Source organism: Watersipora subatra, chromosome 4 (genome assembly GCF_963576615.1).
Source record: "Watersipora subatra chromosome 4, tzWatSuba1.1, whole genome shotgun sequence".
Lineage (NCBI taxonomy): Eukaryota > Metazoa > Bryozoa > Gymnolaemata > Cheilostomatida > Watersiporidae > Watersipora > Watersipora subatra.
The window spans coordinates 25,695,307-25,716,562 of record NC_088711.1 but is presented as its reverse complement, the minus strand read 5'-3'; the positions used below and the strand labels follow the sequence as shown (position 1 = coordinate 25,716,562).

At 35.5% G+C, this 21,256-nt stretch overlaps 1 protein-coding gene across 2 annotated transcripts; it reads left to right on the top strand.

Annotated features, from left to right (window-relative positions):
• Positions 1–82: 82 nt before the first annotated feature.
• On the top strand, positions 83–21,209 carry LOC137395122 (sodium- and chloride-dependent glycine transporter 2-like). 2 transcript variants are annotated; one of them, XM_068081925.1, is made up of 13 exons: positions 1,759–1,969; positions 3,621–3,706; positions 4,934–5,096; positions 5,436–5,567; positions 6,454–6,633; positions 7,492–7,718; positions 12,789–12,904; positions 13,202–13,330; positions 14,076–14,200; positions 15,189–15,439; positions 16,694–16,894; positions 17,168–17,332; positions 18,341–21,209. In XM_068081925.1, exons 2-13 carry the CDS (start codon positions 3,629–3,631, stop codon positions 18,602–18,604), a joined length of 2,031 nt encoding a protein of 676 aa, XP_067938026.1. In that variant the 5' UTR covers positions 1,759–1,969; positions 3,621–3,628; the 3' UTR covers positions 18,605–21,209. The 2 variants fall into 2 exon arrangements, with proteins under 2 accessions (XP_067938027.1, XP_067938026.1); XM_068081926.1 differs by lacking the exons at positions 1,759–1,969; positions 3,621–3,706 and adding an exon at positions 83–141.
• Positions 21,210–21,256: the final 47 nt, after the last annotated feature.

Sequence of the window (21,256 nt, the reverse complement as noted above, 5' to 3'; positions counted from 1 at the left end):
TTTGCCATAGTAGGCTTACCCACTCCTTACGCTCACTGGCAGCCTGCTGTCGAGTATCTGGAATATTTTGGGATTAACCAATTATTCTCGGGAACTCCTGTCGGATACAAGACAGCTCCTCTCCTCTGACTGAATAGCCAGGTAAATACTGCCTACAAAGCCTTATTATCTCTCCATTCTATTTACTTACTACGATAGCTGTACTGAACTAGTCTGCATTCTCTAATATGTGATGCTTGTGTTTAGATTTAATCTAATCCAGCCTTTAAATACTACTATTTAGAGAAAACCAATGATAAGGTTGTCATGGAAGAGCTTAATGCATGTTTGGACAAATAGGTTCAATATGTTGCCGACATGGCTTGCTTTTGCCATGAAATGGTCAGCGCGAAGTTTTTCTCTCATCTGCCTGCTTTTTGTTGCTTTTTGCCGTGGCCTAGTGGTCTACAACTTGCAAACAACAGGTCGGGTTCAATTCTTAAAAAAAGCCACTACTGGTAACAGGAATGACATTTAACCTTAAACGTTGACTTGCAACAAAATTCACATTACAGTTATTTGGTATCAAAAGATTCGCCATGTCTTACTCTGTTGTGTTGCAAGTGCCAAATATGTGGAAATGTGATTACAAGCTCTTAAAAGCTCAAAAACGAAAAGCGGCTGTAGATTGGAATCTTTTTATTTCGATGATGTAACCACGAAATTTGGTTATCATCTTGTCACGTATGTTCTCTTGTGAATTGAAAGGCCAATACACAGCTCAATATAAAACTTATCGTAGTACTAGTTTATGATAAACACTTCGGGTTTTACCGAAGACCCCGTATCAAATATAGATGCTCGCTACTTTACAGTTTTGTTTCGGCCTGGTCTAATCGGCAAGTCGTAATCTGATCATGTGACCCAATACTTCGCTAATAATTTCTGCAACACTTTTCGATTATCACAAGTGACCAACAGGCTCGTCATGATTATCAGACAATGATATGTACTCCTTCAAGCTTAGGCTAAAAAATTAAACGAATTTTTACGGTAAGTTATAAGATATCACTGCTAAAAGTGACAGCATTACGATGACGATAAAACAGACACGTAAGAACAATAGACATGGTTTTATTGAATGCGTGAAGTATATTTGTGAAAATATTTCGACGAATAAGTTTGCAAGAAAGTGTAAACAGAAACCATCTCTCACAACTACATCACATTTGAGCCGTTTTGGAAAGGGAATCCAAACTACGGCGGTCTCGTGTGGCTGCGATTTTCTGTTCATTTTTGAGCTTTCAAGAGCTTGTAATCACATTTCCACATATGTTGCACCTACAACACAACAGAGTAAGACATGGTGAATCTTTTCATATCAAATAACAGTAATGTGAATTTTGTTGCAAGTCAACCTTTAAATTTCTTTCTGTAACTGGGCTTATCTCCAGTCATTGAGGTTTCGATACCACTGTATTCAGACATGTCCAGCCAAGATCACAGAGCCATTGCTTGTGCATCAATGCTCTGGAAAACACGCACAGCCTCTGCTCGCAGTAAGCCAAGCAGGCATCAATACTCGACTTTTGAGCCCGAATATATTGCTTTAAAGTTCTGATTTAACTCATCAAAACCTGTGGATTGCACGTTGACAAGCGTGGCTACCGTAAACACACCTATTAGGCAAAGTTAACCCTGTGACGTCATAGTTGTCATCTACTAATAAGACTTTCATCGCTGTCCTTCCCCATTACCTCGCTGCCGGTGACAGTGAGCCTATCAATTCAGTAGCATTTGATTGCGCTGTCACTCGGTGACAGAAACTATTATAAGAGCTTTTTACACAATTTTATAAAAAATTGTAGAGCATTTTGAAAAGAGCAAGTGTTCGTATGTAGACTCGGAGGTTTGTTTGTAGTTTTATGATCAAATAAACCCATCTTACGAAAAGCCAGAAGTTTGAGGAGCGTGGAACATCGTCGAGTTGGTAAGTATATTCCACAATACAAATATCAGATTCATTCTATTGTTGAGATTTCAATCATATTATCACATGTTATCATATGGTGTTATCATATGTTAACATATGTTATCATACGGTGTTATTATATGTTAACATATGTTATCATATGGTGTTATCATATGTTAACATATGTTATCATATCATATGTTGCTTCAATCATATTATCAGCTTAGAAGTTGCCCTTGCGTACTCAAGCCTTGGGAAATGCACAATGTGCTATATGGACATCCCAATACCATAAGCTTACGATGCTGTTTCTGGGCATAAAATAATATTCCTTGAGCAGCATTGATGTTTTTAACGTATGCCGTTGTGAGGAAAACCTCACACGATGTTTGGCAACCCGCCTAGAACTAGGGAAAAAACCCTTTACAAGTTCCTTTTCGCAAAGTTGGTACAAATAAAATTGTTTGGTGAACTAGGGGCAACCAAGAGTCGCGTACCCTTTGAATGCTTAAATATTATTTTAACAATAGCTGTTATATAAGACAATGACACTCAGAAATTGTTATTTAACTTTAATTGAACAAATATTGTCCCTGAAATTCAACATTCAATTAAAGCTTTTGTTGGTTAAAAGAAAGCTATGCATTGAAATACTGGATGCTGCCAGGCTGACTAGTGAGTCACAGGCAGCAGCTGAGAGTGTACCTAAAGAAACATAAATTTGATTGTTATAAGGTAAATCAATCTCATCGTAATCCATAATCGATAGACATTGGCTCTGTTCTTGTTTTAATTCTTTGTTGGCAAACAAAATAGCGAAACGGTGAATGAGAACAGTTAATTAGTGCAGAAAAAATGGCATCAATGTATTAACATTAACGATCAGAGATTCTATATCTAGTATATTATTGATATATAAGATAAAAAGGTTCCGTCATCTTACCAGATCTGTTACTCAAAACTCAATCAGTTACCTTTTGAAAATAAACAGATTATTTGTAAATTATCAGTTTATTTGCAAAACGCAGCGTCTTTCAGTGCTGTTTGGCTCCTTTTTATACTTGTCTTATTTGAGTCTCAAAAGGGCATATTTTTGTCGATTAGAAGAATACTACAAGCGAAGGTAAGTTTACAAAGGTGTTGGAGGTTTGAAATTCATGGATCAAAGGCTTTATTTTTAATCTAACCGAAAAACTTTGGGAGCAGAGGAGCCTTAGTTGAGAGATAGCCCCGGATATTTTTTTTCCATTTTTTTCGCAGAGCGCTCGATGAAAGTCATAGAGCATTTGGAATATTAGTGTTCCGGTTCAGTCCGGTTCAGTCCGGTTCAGTCCTGTTCAGTCCGAGATAATTTGACAAGACTTTATAATTTAACTGCAAAAGTCGATTAGATTATTGCGTCATTTTGAAGTGTGGGTGGAACTTGCCAACGGTCAGCGTTACACACTGTATGATTAAGAGATTAGTCTCCCATTTCTTTTAAATATATGTCTGTGGGAGTTCTGAGAAGACATTTCATCAGCCACTTCACACGTATAGACAGGATACGGCTCATCATCGCTTTTAGTTTCCCCTAAGATCAATTTCTTAAAGTTCAAGCTTATGGTATTCTCAATATAATTCAATTAACACATGATTCAGGTTTGTAAGGCAAGTTCTATACTTGCAGATAGTAAAATGGCGCAACGAAGCCAAATGAGTAGCGATCCATCGATAGACCTGCAGACGACATCATCACAGGTCCCTCTCGCCGGGGTATGTTGCTAAAGTTTGACATTCTAGGGACAAGTGAGGATTGATATTGGATGTTGGCCTGACTGATTGCTTTTCTTATCAGCCAGTTGCCATTCTGCTTGATATAAATTCATGTAGGATACGATATACTGTTTTGTTTTTCAATTGTTAGAGACTTTCAGTTACAACTGAGCCACTGACTGTAAAATTCGCTTTTATGCAAGAAAATCTTGTGGCAACTCTTAGAATTGTTACACACAACTTGAAGGTGATTGCCTTTTGACCAAAATAATAAAACTTTTGCTTTCATTCTACATGGTGGACTCGCACCATTGCTCAGGGTTGATTTCTGGTATACTATTGATCATAACGCTGTCTCATCAAAACATAATAGTTCACCATTTTCACAGTCTTTTTACCTATTGTCTTTCACTTTAATAATCAAAGTTGCTTGTCAAAGATAGGCTTGACCTCGGATATCCTACACGTACATTATGCATGTAGGTGGATACAATGTAGGTAGATACAATTGTAGGTAGCACTTATTTAATCCAAAACAATCTAGTCATAGACCTACTTGCTGATGCACTAAAACCTCTACATGTGAGGTTATTTCCTTTCAAGATCTTGTTTGTATGCTAAAACTGGCACCTGTTAGGACCAATGTTCTCATAGAATATTTTGTATTTGGTTCAGTAATAATTCTTAATAGACGCTTAAACATTAAAACAGGCACATATATATATAAAACTATGTAAAAACTAATTTATATGTAAAAAATCTAAATTAATAAAATAATAATCACTAAAAACAAGTTAGTTTTAGGCTGCTGCTCTTTAGAGATGCACAAACGGAAGGTTACGCTGACAATAGGCCTATTGATGTTTGAAATTTTGGTGGATAACTTACTCTAACTTGGATCAAAAAAAGTTTCAACTAACTTTGTACAAACACGTTTTTTATTTTTTGAATTTTTCATGTTTTTCAATTCATTTTTATCATATTCCTTACAATTACTCGCAAAACAAAGCTACTTTGAGAAAGTTTGCATGTCATATGTTAGAAAATTTTTTGAATGTAAAACAAGATTTGCGTGAAATCTGTGTCATTCGTCCACAAAATTTTATATAAATATAATTGTAATATAATATATAATATAAATACAATTGTAAGTGAAGGTTTAGAAGTATATTAGTTCATTGTAGTTTTTGCATTTAATCATAATCTATGGAGTAAAACTATTTTTAGCCAATTTCTGGCATGGATGCTGAAGCAGCTCCAGAAGAAGGAAATCAGCATAACAGAGCTCAATGGGGAGGGCAACTCCAGTTTATACTAACTTGTGTCGGATACGCTGTCGGCCTCGGAAATGTCTGGAGGTTTCCATACTTGGCTTATAGAAATGGTGGTGGTAAGTTTTATTACTGACCAAGAGACCATAAAATTTCTATTGTTGATATACGCTGTTGTGTTTCTTATTTGGCTGTTTTTACATTTCTCACATTTTCTTATTGATGCCTTAGTTCTCCTTCTTGTTACATCTACAAGCATGTTTAAAAATATCAGGCAAAAACTGTTAAATTGCACAAAATTTTACAAGTCGCAATAATTTCTCATTTTAAGTTTTGAACAAATTAAAACCCTTTAAAAGGCCGGTGAGCTGTCTCATGTTCTTGCTCCTTCGCTGAATAGCAAGAAACTAAATACATTTGTGATGCGACACATGTGAGAAGTGTGACATTTATTGCAGGTGCTTTTCTACTGCCATACATTCTCATGTTGGCCACGGTGGGTTTGCCGCTTTTCTTTATGGAGCTGGCTTTTGGACAGTTTGCTTCTCTCGGCCCGATTGCTATCTGGAAAATAAACCCATTATTTAAAGGTTTGTTATACTTTCTGTAGTGCCCACCTCTATTCTCTTAAGAGCAGCTGTAGCTTAGTCGTCTAGAGCGCCTGACATGCCAACAACAGGCTTGGGTTCAATTCCCAAAAAAGGGAATTTTTAAATTGCTCTCTGCAACTGGGCATGTCTCCGGCCGTTGTGGTTTGCCTTACCACTTGGTACCAACACATGTCCAGCCGAGACCGTAGAACCTCGTGATAGGTGCAACACGCACAGCCTCTGTGTGCAGTAAGCTAACCGGACATCATACGCGATCTTTGAGGGGTTGTGCCGACTGTTTTCTACTTCTGTGATTCCCCGATAAGTGATTTAGCTGATTTTGAGAAAATCTTCTTCAGTACTTTCACACCGAATTTTTCTTGTTTTTTTTGTGACATGTAAATACATCAGCTCCAAGAAGTTGTTTTTCAGGAACCTACAGGCAATCATAAACAGCTTTTCATCAAATTCAGTGACTTCTCCCATACAATAGCTGATGTTGTAACATTATTTTGTTACAAACAGTTGCCAAAGTATTTACTGCGAGTGTTTATGACGATTTTGATAGAATACGTGTCATTTTCTTAGCAAACTCTTTATTTACAATTGTGGTTGTTGGTCATTGAGAATATCCTGGAGTCTCTCAGTGATTTTTGGCAAGCCTTTAGCATTCTTATTTACACTCTTTCGAAGTACACGTTTTGACTGTTTTGTTAAAAGCTTATACGACTATTAATCAGCCAGTCGGTATGAAGATGACGCGTTCCGCCAAGATTTAAAGGTAATTACTGCTTGGCACGAGATTAATATCTAATCAAGAAGAGAGTCGTGTTTTGTTGATTTTGATGTCTGTATATTGTTGTAAGGGAGAGCTTCTTGTTTGCAGGATTGGGATACTGCTCTGTCTGGGTCTCCTGGCTCATTGGCCTTTATTACAATGTCATCATAGCTCATGTACTTTTTTACCTCGCTGCCTCTTTCACCTCTGAGCTACCATGGCAGCATTGCAACCACGCCTGGAACTCTCCATACTGCAGAGTACCTGATGAGAACTACACCATACCCGGTGTGTATGATTCTCATTAAATTGCGGCTTTAATTTTTGCATTTTAATTTTATCTAAAATGTGCTTTGGTTTTTCTATGGTATGTCATTATTAGATGATTGTTCATACTTGGTTTTAATTTTAACTGAGTACTTGAACACGTAACTTAAATGTAAATTGTAACAAACTTTTTAAAAAGTCAATTTTTCACTTAAGTTTTTAAGTTGTTACAAAGCGACTAGCCAGCTTTCTATCATAATAATTGTCCTCGGCTGAGTACCAAATACCGATAAGCTCTGATTTTGTAAATTCAACTTGAAATCAAGAACCACTCAAGCTTCTTAGAATTTCATGTAAGCGAGTTGACTTTTAAGCTGGTTTGTAAACTAACTCTTTGTTGCTGACTAAAATCGATATTCATTACATTTGAGTTATGAGTGTGCAATAGTTTACCAAAACTATTTGTTTGCTGTTACAAATTATCATTATGAAAGAATTTTTACACTAAAAACAAAAAAGCTAATATTATGCTACTTGGTTGTTCAAAAATGTTTTTATTTTTCTTAAAAGATTTAAACAAAATTGTTTGCACTTTTTATGAGGAAGATTATAATGATGCAAAGCATATGATCATCCACGCGGGTGTAATAGCATTAGCTAATACTGAGAACGGTATGGAAAAAATACAATTGAATATTTAATTTGCAGATGTTTCATAGGTTAAAATTTTTGCTGTTTATCAAAAAAATTTTGAGCTGGCCCTAAAGTGATTTCTTACTCCCGAATTAGCCTATATATAAGTGTTTATATTATATGTTTATACTCAATATATATATATATATATATAAATATATATATGAGTGTTTATATTCAATGCAGCAAACAACACTCTGATCATGCCTGAGACGTGCAATGCCAGCACCTACAGTGGAACATGTCCCGTAACCATCACGCCGACGGAAGACTTTTACTATAACTACGTTTTGGAGCAGTCAGATAACCCTTCGATTATGGGAGGCGTTTCCTGGAAACTGGCGCTTTCTCTTCTTGTTGCTTGGACAATTGTTTGTGCTGTTCTTATACGTGGCATTTCTTCTCTTGGCAAGGTTGGTTTATGGTATACACTCTAATTTTAGTTTTAAACTTTCTTCATTTCGACCTAAAATTTTAAGTATTTATTGGGAACTTTCCGTTGTCTGTGAACTTATTTTGTAATTATATTCGCGGGTTTTTTGTCGTTACCACTAGGAAAAGGTACATGTTTTCAAGAACCAAAAAGTTTGGAAATTTGGAAAGGGTGAAGGCTTAAGGGCCTGTGAAAGCTTGAGTTGCTGTTTATCTTGTATGTGTAGTAATGAGGGAAGCTGAAAGGTTGTACATATTATTAATAATAGATGCAAATGCCTCATGTAAAAATCAATTCAACAAAGAAAAATCCATCTAAAAGATTTATTGAAAGTGGATGTATTATCAACTGGAGCATCATATCTCCAAGTTTTAACTGTCTCCAGCAAATAGAGGTAGGTCAAAATTTTATTAAAAATATATATATTCAAAACAAAAAAACTAAACCAAAATAAAAGGAAAAACTAAAGCAATAACAAGACTACTATTGTGATTTGCTCGAAATCGGTAGAAACATGTCTGAAAATATAAATAAGGACAAACAAATACCTACAGTATTGCAGCCTGTTTTTTTGGAAAATACCTTAGCAAAAAATTTAGCAATTCACCTCACTAAACTTCAACCAGTCAAGTGATAAGCAAAGATTACTGCACTTTAATATTAGATGAAACCCCAGAATTTTGAAAGTAATTTTAAGAGAAATTGTGCTGGTGTCAGAAGAGATATTTAGTTCATGTTTAGCTAAAGAATTAGACGAATATGATATCTGTCAACTGCAAATTTATAAACAGTGCAAACAATTGTCTAATATTTCAGGGTTAGGAAGTGAGGGGTCTGAGGGGCCTCTATTATTAATAACTCAACACTAATGAGGTCTTTAGTGTTGAGTTATTAATAATAATTGTTGGCCCTTTAGTCCTGCCTAGTAGCCAGCCCTCTACTTACACTAACCTAACTTTGTAAAACTTGGCCTAATGTTATCAATTAGGGCAGCACTAATTCTGCTAATAATTAGTGAAGAGATTGCTCTCTCAACTGTACAACCCATAGGACCAGCACCTGCACTGCGCTGCCACTTACGCAATATTACAAGCTTTGCAGGTGCTCCATTGATGTCTATAGAACATGTGTTTTAATAATATCATCTAGCAAAGGTATTCAGATATATTCCGAAGAAGTCTTGCATATAAATTTCAGGCAGAAATAGGTTAATACATTTCATCTGGTTATTAATTTTTAGCCTTTCTGATCAATAAGGCTCATCGATAAAGAGCATCTACGCGCTGTACCACATAATAATATACTTATATATATATATATGTGGTATAATGTGAAATCGATTACAGTCAGCATTCCTCATTCCGTTGGCACAACTTTGCTGGAAATTTTAAACACTTCATAAATTATACACAGATTGTGTTTATTTAAATTTCAGAGTATCTTTTTCAGTTGAAAAAAATCAGTATTTTATGTTGATTCCAGATTTATATTAGCTCCAGAAACTGACAAATGAAATAAAAAATATGAATAATTTGATTGTTATAAGAATTAACCTAATCCTTTTGTTATGAATGCTGCCTGTCAAAATAGTCTAGTGTCTAGCTATGCTGACCATGCTGTCGCCATCTGCTGTTTCTTACGCAAGAGGAATGTTCGTATTCCTTCTCTGGCATTGCACAAACATAATTAGTATTCGTCTGCAGCAGATCAGAAAAGTTCTTGTTGTAGATAGCGGTGGCACATTGCCAATTTATTTCCTTTCATAATAACAATTAGCTGTTTTGTTTTACATTCAGCGGAAGCTTTGAAATTAGGAAACTGGCTTAGGATAAGTCTGATCTGCTTATGAAGAAAAGACAGTTTTTGCATTTTCTGGAGACTTTAGATTATCGCGTAGTTACGCGAATTATAATGAGCTCAGCAACAGCGCTGGCACAACATTCGTTTCAATATCACACGAGCTATCAATACAAGTGCTTACGTAAATTCATGTTGCTATTTAATATCACAGGGCATTGAACCTTCCTCCCACAAACAGTATGAAAATTGCGCCATGCCATCCGGAATATACTATGCATTGATTTTGGCGTGCTGCACACTGCAGTTTGCTTCGAGAGCTTTAGTTAGTGTGGTATCTAAATATATACAATATGAATTATTACATTAGCGTCATGATAACGTCATATCATAGTTCTTCTGTCTGAATGTGTGAAATATTATACAACAAAGTATGTGACATTAGACTGTTTACATTCTGTTTGCAACGCCTTTCAACTAAAATTAGAAATAAGAACTACTGTGGCAGACACGCTCTCTCAGCTCAGCCAACAATCTTTAACCTCTCTCTAGTCAGCAACATATTTCGATGAAAGGCCTGTTTTTCACCACTTTTTGTGAGGTTCATTGCAGGAGTGCACCAATTAGAAATTAATAGTTGTTTTGTTATAGTTACATAATTGTACAGTTATGTTGTGAACAGCAGCGAAGGTGTTCATGTTGGAGGCAACTTTGCTTTCATTTTGTATATTTGTAAACTTTTTTCCAAGGACTTTACAGTTGTATAAAAATCTAAAGCAGCCTGTTTTACGTTTGGACACTATGGTTCGGCAGCAAAATTCTAGTACATAGTTATATCAGAACTTGATAGTCCACTGTACTAGCTCAGGCCGCAACTAACTCATTGAAAATAACATCTTTCGATTATGTTTCACTCTGCAGTGATTCATTGTTTGTTTGTAATGTTAATGACCCAGTATGTTACTTAAAGTAGATCATCACCTTAAGTTGAAGCAAGTTTTGGCAGTTTTTACTAATCCCAGTTTTGACTGAGCAATCACCCTGACATAATATGTAATTCTCCTGATCTGCTCATTGTTTACATTCACTACTTTAAACCGTTAACTTCTTGAAGCAGCTTTTAAGGAGTTTGAGAGGGCTGACCACTGGTCAGTGTTTGACATCGATGCTGACATTGCACAAGGTTATACACAATTCATATAAAATTTTACATAATACTAGCGGAATGCCCAGCGTTGCACGGGTATTAAAAACCAGCTTATAATGTAGTCTCTGCCACTCGCCATTAGCCTGGCACATTGCCAATAGCTAACTTAAGCGAGCTAGTTATCTACTGCTATTACTAATACAGTGAACCTTCAGGATACGATTACGCTGATACACAATATTTTCACCTTTTAAAGTGGAACATGATGATTTTTTTTACCACATCATACAAATGTTTTTTCACTATGCAAATTCAACAAAATTTACACCCGAGTTAAAATTTGGCAGACAGTATGCTTATTACGTACATCAAAATAACAAAGATGTCAAAATGCTGTTTGCCGAAAATATTTTCGCAACACCTGAAAGAGACACAATGACCAATTTTTTCAGATCAGCAATTCTTGTGTGTAAAACAGTAATACGTTACCTTTAAAACTAGTAGCAAAGTTAGAGTTCAATCTCTTTAAACAGAAGGTCAGCAGCAGACAACTTCCCTTAACCATCTAACAAAAATCCACTTCATTACAAAAACAGCATTTGGCTTTCTTGCTGAATTAAGTTGGAAAAAGTTTTTAACAGGCTCGCTAAAGGTTTTAGTGAAAGCGAAGACCGAAACTGATTAGTGATAAAATTGTAGTGATAAAAAGTAGAAATTCAGTAAATTAGTTGAAAATACATAATAAAGCTTACTTTTAAGTGTGTGTTTAATAAGCTAAAATTATTTGAGGTAAATTTAAAGTTTATGTTATACGTACGTCTGTTTTGAACGTGAAAACTCATTACAAAAACATTACGATGTTACATTTTATTATAGATCATAACCGCTAAATACACTAAATACAATTAAGTTCCTGTAGGTAAATATAGTTACTAAGGTTAACATACAATTTTGTTACTAGTTTTAATATATACAGCACTTATATAAAATATTTTGACGATTTTTACTAGGGAATGTTTGCATTATATAATTACTATAGTTTCTATGCCCCTACATACGATTTTTTTACCATACAATGCCAACCCTGGAACAGATCAAAAGAGTATCCTTAGGGTGCACTGTACATAGAATGACGTTGCGCCATAATGGAGAGCGGTAGTGTATTTTCACCCACATAGTGACGTATGACGCTCAAAGAATCCATCAATCTCATGTAGTGAAATTGGTAATGCATTTGCCTGGTAAACGGGAGGTTCTGAGATCAAACCTTTTGTGATATAGATTCTTCATTCCGATACTTTAATAACTACAGCTGAACAATCTGAACTACAGACTTTGAGATTTATATATAAATCTCTTTTAGCCATTCTTCTATATATCTATAAACATATATCTATATATATAAATTTCAAAGAGAGTTATTTATATATATATAGATGAATGGCTATGTTTTTGTCAGTATTTAAAAGACAGCATATTTGGTTGCAGTTACATTTTCTTAAATTTCAAAGATTTAATAAACTATGAAAACAGGACATTCTCATCTAATAAAGCTCTAGATTTTGGATTTGTGAGAGTTGTGCTTCCTTAGCAGACTAATTCTTACTCTCTATGTTGGACAAAAGTTGTTTATAAAGCGCATGAATTGACTCACAATAAAAAATTGATATTTTTTTATTCCCAAGGCTTTGTTATTAATGTATCTTCATGTAAATCAGTCTGGTCATTTGATTAGCCATAAAATACATAATTATATTAGCCTAATAGGCTGCTGTTGTAAGCCTCCTACTGCGGCAAACACAGCAATGTAGGATCTTAGGGCTACGTGTTTGGTACTTCCACAGCTGGTATAATTATGTTTACATACTATATGACTCAGTACTAGTTCAAACACCCATGTAGTGATCTACATAGTCGTGGTACAACAGACATGGATCTATAAACCACATGTTTCATAGTGCATTGCTTTTTAAGAACTCTCCATTGATTTACACATGAACACTATACTGGAACAAAACAAAAAAAAACATAAAACAATACTGGATGTACAATTGTGTAGTTTTTGATGTGTACACGCTAAATAAAGCTTTTCTATTTTTTATACAGATTGTCTATTTCACGGCCATCTTTCCCTATGTGATGCTTTGCATCTTGTTCATCCGAGGTGTGACTCTTCCAGGACCTGGACCAGCAAAGGGAATTCTCTTTTATCTTACTCCTCGGTAGGTAACCTTAGGTAGGTAACCTTAGATAGGTAACCTTAGATAGGTACCTTAGATAGGTGACCTTGGATAGGTAACCTTGAATAGGTGACTTTAGATAGGTGACTTTAGATAGGTGACCTTAGATAGGTGACCTTAGAGAAGTAATCTTATAGTTGTTCACTTTAGTTCTAGTAACTGACCCTATGCATTAACAGCCCTTTTGCTAAAATAGCCTGACATTGCGCATTTAAGCGAAGTTTTTTTCATGCTTGTGTCCATGTTGCTTTGAGAATCTCTATGAGCTTTGCCTTGTAGATTTGAGAAGCTAAAAGAAGCCCGAGTCTGGAGTGATGCGGCCACACAGATATTCTACTCGTTGAGCGCCTGCTCTGGAGGTCTCATCGCCATGTCAAGTTTTAACAAGTTCAAGAACAACTGTTACAGGTTGCGTAATTTGTCCTTCTCATTTACTCAGTCTGTCAGACTTGTTTTGAGTGGCTTTTCAATAAAAAGTGAAAAAGCATAAGTTTTGGATGCTACCTGTAACACTGTTGCTATTGTCTTGATTGATGATTTTGATACTTAAATGGCAACTGATAAGAATATCTCAGAGGTTTAACCCAACTTATTACTGTGATATGCTAGTGCGCTTATCTATTATTCACTATTTGCCAAACCTTTACTATAATAAGAGCCGTGTTTATCTGTCCGAAGCCACGGTTAGAGGCTGAGGAAAAATATTGCATTGTACAGGAATTGAACCTGCCTCGTATTGCATGGCTGCGATGCCACCTGTCTTAATCATTCACCTTCCACAATTTAGAATTAATGTGGATATACTTTCAGTGATTTATTAAAATAACTGATGATCCCTCTTGGCACACTAGACTACCAGGGCTCACATAATAAGGCTCTCATATTGTGTAAATGTTACAACATTATATCTCAAAATAATAAGACTGCTTGCCCGATTGAGGTTTCGAAGCAAATCCTTAGAACAAAATCACTATTAAAAATATGTTTATTTAACACATAACGAGAGGTGTTGCTGACGCATTGAACACTCCACTTGTTATTCATTTTAAGAGAGATTGCAGTAACTGGCAGGTCGTAAACTTTTTTGCTTGGAATTTGTCAAAAGTAGAACCTCGCTTTTCTTGAAATTGTGACAAAATAGAATATATTGCAGAGACTCGCTTATTGTGGCTTTGATAAACTGTGGCACTAGTGTCTTCGCTGGAATGGTGATATTCTCTGTGCTCGGCTTTATGGCTGAAGAGAAGGGAGTCAGTATTGACAAGGTTGTGGCGGGAGGTAAGATGAGATTTTAAATTTTGAATTAAGTTTTACTAACTTCCAGTATAGTTTATATTTTACCATCTTTGGCAGTAAAATATCTAAAATGAGATTTTAAAATCTGAATTAAATTTAATTACTTTCAGTATAGTTCATATTGTACCGCTTTTGGCAGTAAAATATTTAGAATGAGATTTTAAATTTTGAATTAAATTTCACTAACTTCCAGTATAGTTCATATTTTACCGTTTTTGGCCATACCTTAAGATGATTTTTGTTCGTTCATTTTTATAAACTACAGAGAGCGGTAGCTATCATAGCAGGGACAAAATACCTTTTGAGCTGCAGTGTTGTGTATGTTAGTCCAAACTATAGTTGTTGAGTTGTTCTTTTAACAGAAGAATTTTTAAAAATTATTAACATTGAAAATCCTAGAGGTCGGGTGAAAAGGTAATGCAGTCATGACTGATGAAGTGTCTACTCTATTTGTTTCTGCAGTATTAAACCTATGATTCTTGTTCATCAAATCGATTACATGGAAGCACATGATTGGTTGCTGGAATTGAAAGTAAATTTTACACGTCACAGCTCTGACGGCTCACAGAATAGCATTTACAATTGTGCCAAATAAATTGAATAATTTTTAGCTTTTAAATAGACTATTTTGTAAATCTTCATGCTAAAATCTATGCCAAATTATGCTAAAAAATGCTTTAAGTAAAATCTTTTAGTTAAATATAAAGTTAGAATTTTACTTACGGCTCCACACTATATATGCACATATACGAGAATTGATATATTTTTCACTGAAACGATATTGTTGTTGTAATAAACTGCAACATAAATCAGGTTTTGCTCTGCTTTACTTGCTATAATGCTAGTGAAATCCATCATCAGAAGTTTTCCCCTATTAACTGAGAGGACAACTCTCAAATTATGTTATGATTCATTACGATAACAACCTAAATAATTTGTTCTCTAACCTTTAGCCCCTGTGTGATTGTAGGACCAGGCTTAGCTTTCATAGTCTACCCTGAGGCTATTTCAAAAATGCCCGTCTCTCCACTTTGGTCTGTCTTTTTCTTCATCATGATGCTGACTTTGGGTTTTGGCTCTCAGTTCTCCATAGTAGAATGTGTGCTCAGCGCCTTCACCGACGAATTCCCAACCTGGCTGCAGCCTCGTAGAAACAACATCATTTTCAGGATATGCGCCTGTGCTGTTATGTTTCTCCTTGGCCTTGCAATGGTCTCAAAGGTAATCAATTCAATTGCTGACAACTTCTACATTTTAGATTCTGGTCTAGTTATTAGTGACCTATTCTATAGAGCTAGTCAACAGAGTTAGTCAATATTATGATGATGGTTTTAGCTGCATTACACGTAAGTAGTTATAAATAATGCTGAGTTGAATGCAAGAAACTTTGATGACCTACCTATCTACTTACCTGTTTACCTACCTATCTACTTACCCATTTACCGACCTACCTATCTACTTACCTGTTTACCTACCTACATGTATCTACTTACCCGTTTACCGACCTACCTATTCACACACCTCTATATACCTACCTCGCTACCTATCTACTTAGCTATACCTTTTCACCTATCTATCTACTTATCTTTGTGCCTATCTAAATGAACCGCTGCATACATAGTCAGTCATAGCTTTGAGAAGACAGAAATCAGGAATTAGTGAGTGAGTTGAACAAAAGTGTTTAAAAAGTTGGTAATCTAATAGCATTGCTGAGGAGTCGGGTTAGTGAATTGTAGGGTATGGTAACAGAAAGTTCATAAACTGAAACATACGATGGTAGATGTAGTATGTTGGTGTTACAGACTGGAATCTATCAATAATTGACTTACCAACCTCAGTGTTAGCTCACACAGTGTGAATAGCTTGTCTGGGTAACTACCTTGGCATCAACAGCAATCAGTTAAGTCTCATTCCAAGAGCTTGCTCGTTTTTACACATCTCCCTAAATTATCTCAATATTGTTTTACAAAGCTTTGTTGAATGCTTTTCTGTTCTTTATGATATGGTGCGAGCTATAGGTTGGCTACTTACGATTTATTTAAAAATGCATAAATCTAGTCAAAGCAAAGCATATAGATAAACATAATACAGTAAAAACTGCAGGGTAATTATAAATTAGGAAGAAAACTGCTCCTCTAAAATGCTAAGTATAAAAAATGGTATTAACTTAGTAAGCCGAAAATAAAATGCACACATAACTTTCCCGTAACTACCTTAACTTATTAATAGAATGATGGAGCAATCTATTGATAGATTAATAGATTCATCTATTAATCTAAGCTATTCTTTACTCAGCTGCATGCATCAGTCATTGACCTACTTTATTCAACTAAATTGATACAACCGTAAACAGTAACGTCCCTAACCTTTCTTAACATTCAAGGCTATGAACCTTGACCTCTTGGTGTGGGGAAAAATGAAATGCAATGAGACACTGAAACGACTGGCTTCATTTCAGTTTAATTCCTGTTTCAGGGAGGAATCTACTTGCTCAACCTGGTTGACTACAGCGTGTCTGGCTTTCCTTTGCTTTTTGTTGCTCTTCTTGAGCTGATCGCCATCAACTACATCTATGGATATGATCGGTTCAGTGTGGATATTGAGATGATGCTCGGCTCAAAGCCGAACATTTACTGGAAGATTTGCTGGCTTGGTGTCTCACCGCTGGTTGTTTCTGTAAGTCACTAAATCACTCAAGCTTGCTAAATCACAATGCTTTGCTTTGATAATTTTTACAATTTGATGCATTATAAAAACTTCAAACCTCACCATTTTGCTATTCACTGGCAGTTACAATTCTGTTGAGAAGATAACTTCAAGAATTAAGTCCTTCCAGTATGTTAGCAAGGTTTAGGTTGAATGGATTTAGGAGAATAAGCTATGTTTTTATCGTTCTTATGAAAATTCGTATTTATCGTTAGACGAATGATATGTTACCTTTTTTTGCAGCTCGTAGTCATCACCAACTGTTTTCTGTTTGAAAATCCTGAGTACACCCCTGGCAAAGACTATCCTCCTTCTTCGATCTCTCTTGGTTGGTGTATCGCCTTATTTCCTCTTCTCTGGATTCCTGGATGGTTCCTTTACTACTACTGTAAACATGGCGGCTATGATGTAAGTATACGAAGCTACTGGCTCCAACACAAATTTATAAAGGAACCTAAAATGGAGCTGGTTAAAAAATAAGCATCACTTTGCAGCGGCTGACTTCTGCAGCACGAAATGCATATAGAGTAAGTTGAAACTGTGCATCTGTATCAGGTGGAGTCATCGGTATAATTATGCGACCCAAGGTGACTTACAAATACCAATGCTGTCTAGATGTTATCATCACACACAGACTTGGATAGAAGTTGTTCAGCAGCGTTTGCTGACCAAGTGTTTATGCACCATATTTTTGGACTGTAAGTCGCGGGTTTTTTCACAGTTTGGCCGAGTTGCGCCTTATACTTAGGAGCGACTTGCTTGTCAAATTACTAACACATTAAAATCGATTGAGCAGTGAAAAGAAAAGTTGGAGTTGGTGAGAAACTTATAAGGGGAAAGGCGGAGGCTACTTTTACTAAAACAAAAAGAAAATAAATCGTCAATCACGGGCTAAAAGCTAGGTGGCCGAGTTTTCTACTTCCGGTATCAGCGTCGTTAAAAAGTGATGCCGCAGATAAAAATTTCATTGCATTATCGTGTATTTGTGCCTAGCACAGATTGTTTCGGTAAATTTCTTAGTACGTTATTTATGTTATAGCTATCAGAATAACTCTTAACACGTTATGTTAACACGCTCAGTAGTGTAAGAATACCGCTCAGCCTGTTGTAGCCTCTATTATATTTTAAAATTGTTCATCATTTAAATTTTAAATGGCATGTCTGTTCTTGATATTCAATTTTACCAAATAAATTTTCCAAAAAAATTTGATTTATACGCCAGTGCGACTTACTGGTATATATGTTTTTTCTTAATTATGATACATTTTATGGCTAGTGCGACTTTTAGTCTGGTAATATAGTAATTTCAGCATCCATTAGATTTTGTAATTAGGAGCTACATGTCTTCTGCTTGTTATAGACAGTATAACTACAGAAGGTGAGTGTGTTTGTTGAAGTTTATTCCAATGTTTGTAGATTCTGCGCATAAATTTCATGCCTCTAGCTTCTTGGGGTCCAGCCAACACGGAGCACAGAGACCAGGTTGAGCAATATACACGCGTTGCTGGTAGTGATGCGGATTCAGTTCAGGTGCAATGGAACCCAGGTTACACTCCTGGATATATTAAGAGTATAGCTTCAGGACTTAATCAGATGGGCTCTAAAACCACGATGTCTGAGGGAAGTGCTACCGAATCGCAGACAAATTTAAGTCGGGTAAAAGGGGAGATAGATCCGTGATGAGAGAAGTCTAGGTGATGCGCTGAGACAAAAACTTTTTTAAAAATGACTAAATACCAGAAAACTAATAATACCAGTTGCAGAGAATAACTTACAGCTACATCAGCTTAGTAGTATAAGGCTTGGCTACTTGAACATTCAGTGGCAAAGGCTATGTTAGCGAGTCCAGTTGGTGTTGGCAGAACAGATCACTGAGCATCATTTCTGCGTATAGAACTCCTTCCTCAGGCTATTGTAGTCTTTTACATAACTCATATCTGTTTCGTTCACAACCAGCTCATGAAGCGTATCTGGCAGCTCAGCGTAGGCCTATGAGGGCTGTGTAAGTACTATCTCCGTTCCAACTTCTCTGCAACACTCTGCACTGGGCTGCTTTTCATAAACTTCTCCAGTCATTACTCTATTTGTGGAACCAACGAGAAGATCACAGTTAGCCCATTCCATTTCATCCTCTGTTTTGGTAGCACCTCCCATTTCATCCTCTGCTTTGGTATCATGTTTATAAAAGACTGGAAAGATAGCAAAATTGTTAAAAATTCAAAACCTGATGACAACAGAAGATATTTCGTGAAAATAAATTGGAGAAACTAAAGCTAAAGCATACTATTAAATTTTTCTTCTCATAATAGATAAAATCTTTTACCAATTGACTCCATAAAGAGCTTGATCAAAGTTCTAAAAATGAAAAATGACTAAAATGAGTACATAAAACAAACAAATAATAATTGCATTATTATTTGTTGTAGTTCTGTGAGTTCTTTCACTTTTAACTTAAAGCTATTTACTAAATGTTGAAAACACTAAAATAGAATGTCAAGTACGATTGAACCAGCTAAAAAGATGCACTGTGGGTAATGAGCTGCTCGCTCTTCTGATGACAGGAATATGACAGGAATGATGGAAGGCAGGGATGACATGCAATAAGCAGAGCGTTTAGCGTCATCTCAGTATTATGAGATACCTTTGGAGATATTAAGAATGTAAATGATTAGAAGTTTTATGCGAGGTGATAGAGTGGTGAATCGACTAGTTCACACCGTGTTATATAAAACTTCACTGCTTAGTCATTTTGCATCTACTTATGTGTACATTCCAACAGATATCTTTACCCCATTGCTTACTAAACTATAAAATCTATAAAATCTTATAGCTTACTGAACTTTTGAGAAAAGTGCTACAGTAATACTTGAAAAAGTTTGTTTAGGCTTAATCGATAATCAACTGTTTTATCTTATCATCATTTGAAAATATCATTTGTCTTCATCTACCTACTCTTTTAATGTATATGATCGCTCATCTCATTCTCTGTGATGGTTCTTCACCCCTTTCTCACCATGTCACCTCTTTTTCAACTGCTTGTGGAAACAAACAGTACCCTCTACCTTATGGTAGAAACATAGATTAACTTCGCCTTTCCAGCCTTCCAGTGTGTAGTTTAGTGATGCTTGCCGTAAAAAACACCTCTTGACTCACTCAGCTTTTTGTCTCTGTCAGCGAACTTTGGTAGAGCTGGCTGACTTTCAGCGATTATGCACGCTGACACTCAGTATTGAAGTTCACTGATCTGCACTTTCTTTTCGTTATGACTTTTTGATAAAAAACAATAGCACAGGTAAAATATTTACTAATACCAAGTTGACATCTAAAATAAAACCACAAACATACAAAATAAAACTTGAGGCAAAATAATAGTTTGTATCACGGAAAGCTTTTAAAATAGTAATGAAACCTAAATTGGCTTCATTATATAGAGATAGAATATTAGCCTCACTTTCTGTAGATAACGGTCTGGGAGTAGCTGCATTAGTCGACATCTCGTGGCAGCTGATTATGCAATCATTTTGCAGTTTATATATCCATACGTTTAGTTTGTATAAGACATAGACCAATAAAATTCAACAAAAAAAGTCATTTAATATAAAAATTTGGACCTCATCTACCTAAAGTAAAAAAGAGTTTTATAAGCACAAACAAACTTCAATCATGTTGTTTGTAACTACAAAAAAATAATATATGTTAAACTAGGAAATCTATGACTAAAAACTGGTAAAATATGTGTGATCAATTATTAGCGGCTACCAATTTGCAGTAGGCTGCAACTCCATGACTGATGGTAGACCAGAGTTGTGAATTAGATACCCCTACTTTTTACTGAATGTCTTTGAGAATGCTTTTATTATTCTGGTTGTATACGCTGTAGTCATTTATCAAGTTTTCTAAATGTTACTTTATTACTATTGTTCTGGATGTCTATTTGGTGCTTGTGATTTGCTTCACTGCTCCAGCTCTACATTATAGTTCATTTTTTATATCTTCTTCATAGATTTAAGTGAAATATCAAGAACTATCGATTTAATATTCAATAAGTTACCTAATATTCTGTATATTGTTTTATTATATATTATATATCTAGTAAATGCAAGAACATTTGTACAAGGTTTTATTCAGGTGTACAGAGATTTTTGTTCAGTGAAATATTTTGTCTATTTCTTGGGCATGAATTACTCCAATGAATTTTATGCGCAGCACATTTATAAAGTTTTGTTTTCGTCGATGTCATGGCTGTTTATTGTTGTGATATAATAAACTTGTTCACCTGCTTTTCGTTTTAATAAAGAGTGTTATGTCACGTCTAAATTCAAACTATATAAG

Bases quoted from the DNA above. Each gene is read 5' to 3' on its own strand.
- LOC137395122 (XM_068081925.1), top strand. From the start codon at position 3,629: ATGGCGCAACGAAGCCAAATGAGTAGCGATCCATCGATAGACCTGCAG. The intron at 6,634-7,491 runs GTGTGTATGATT...TATTCAATGCAG, and splicing joins TGAGAACTACACCATACCCG to CAAACAACACTCTGATCATG. The intron at 15,440-16,693 runs GTAATCAATTCA...TTCCTGTTTCAG, and splicing joins GCCTTGCAATGGTCTCAAAG to GGAGGAATCTACTTGCTCAA.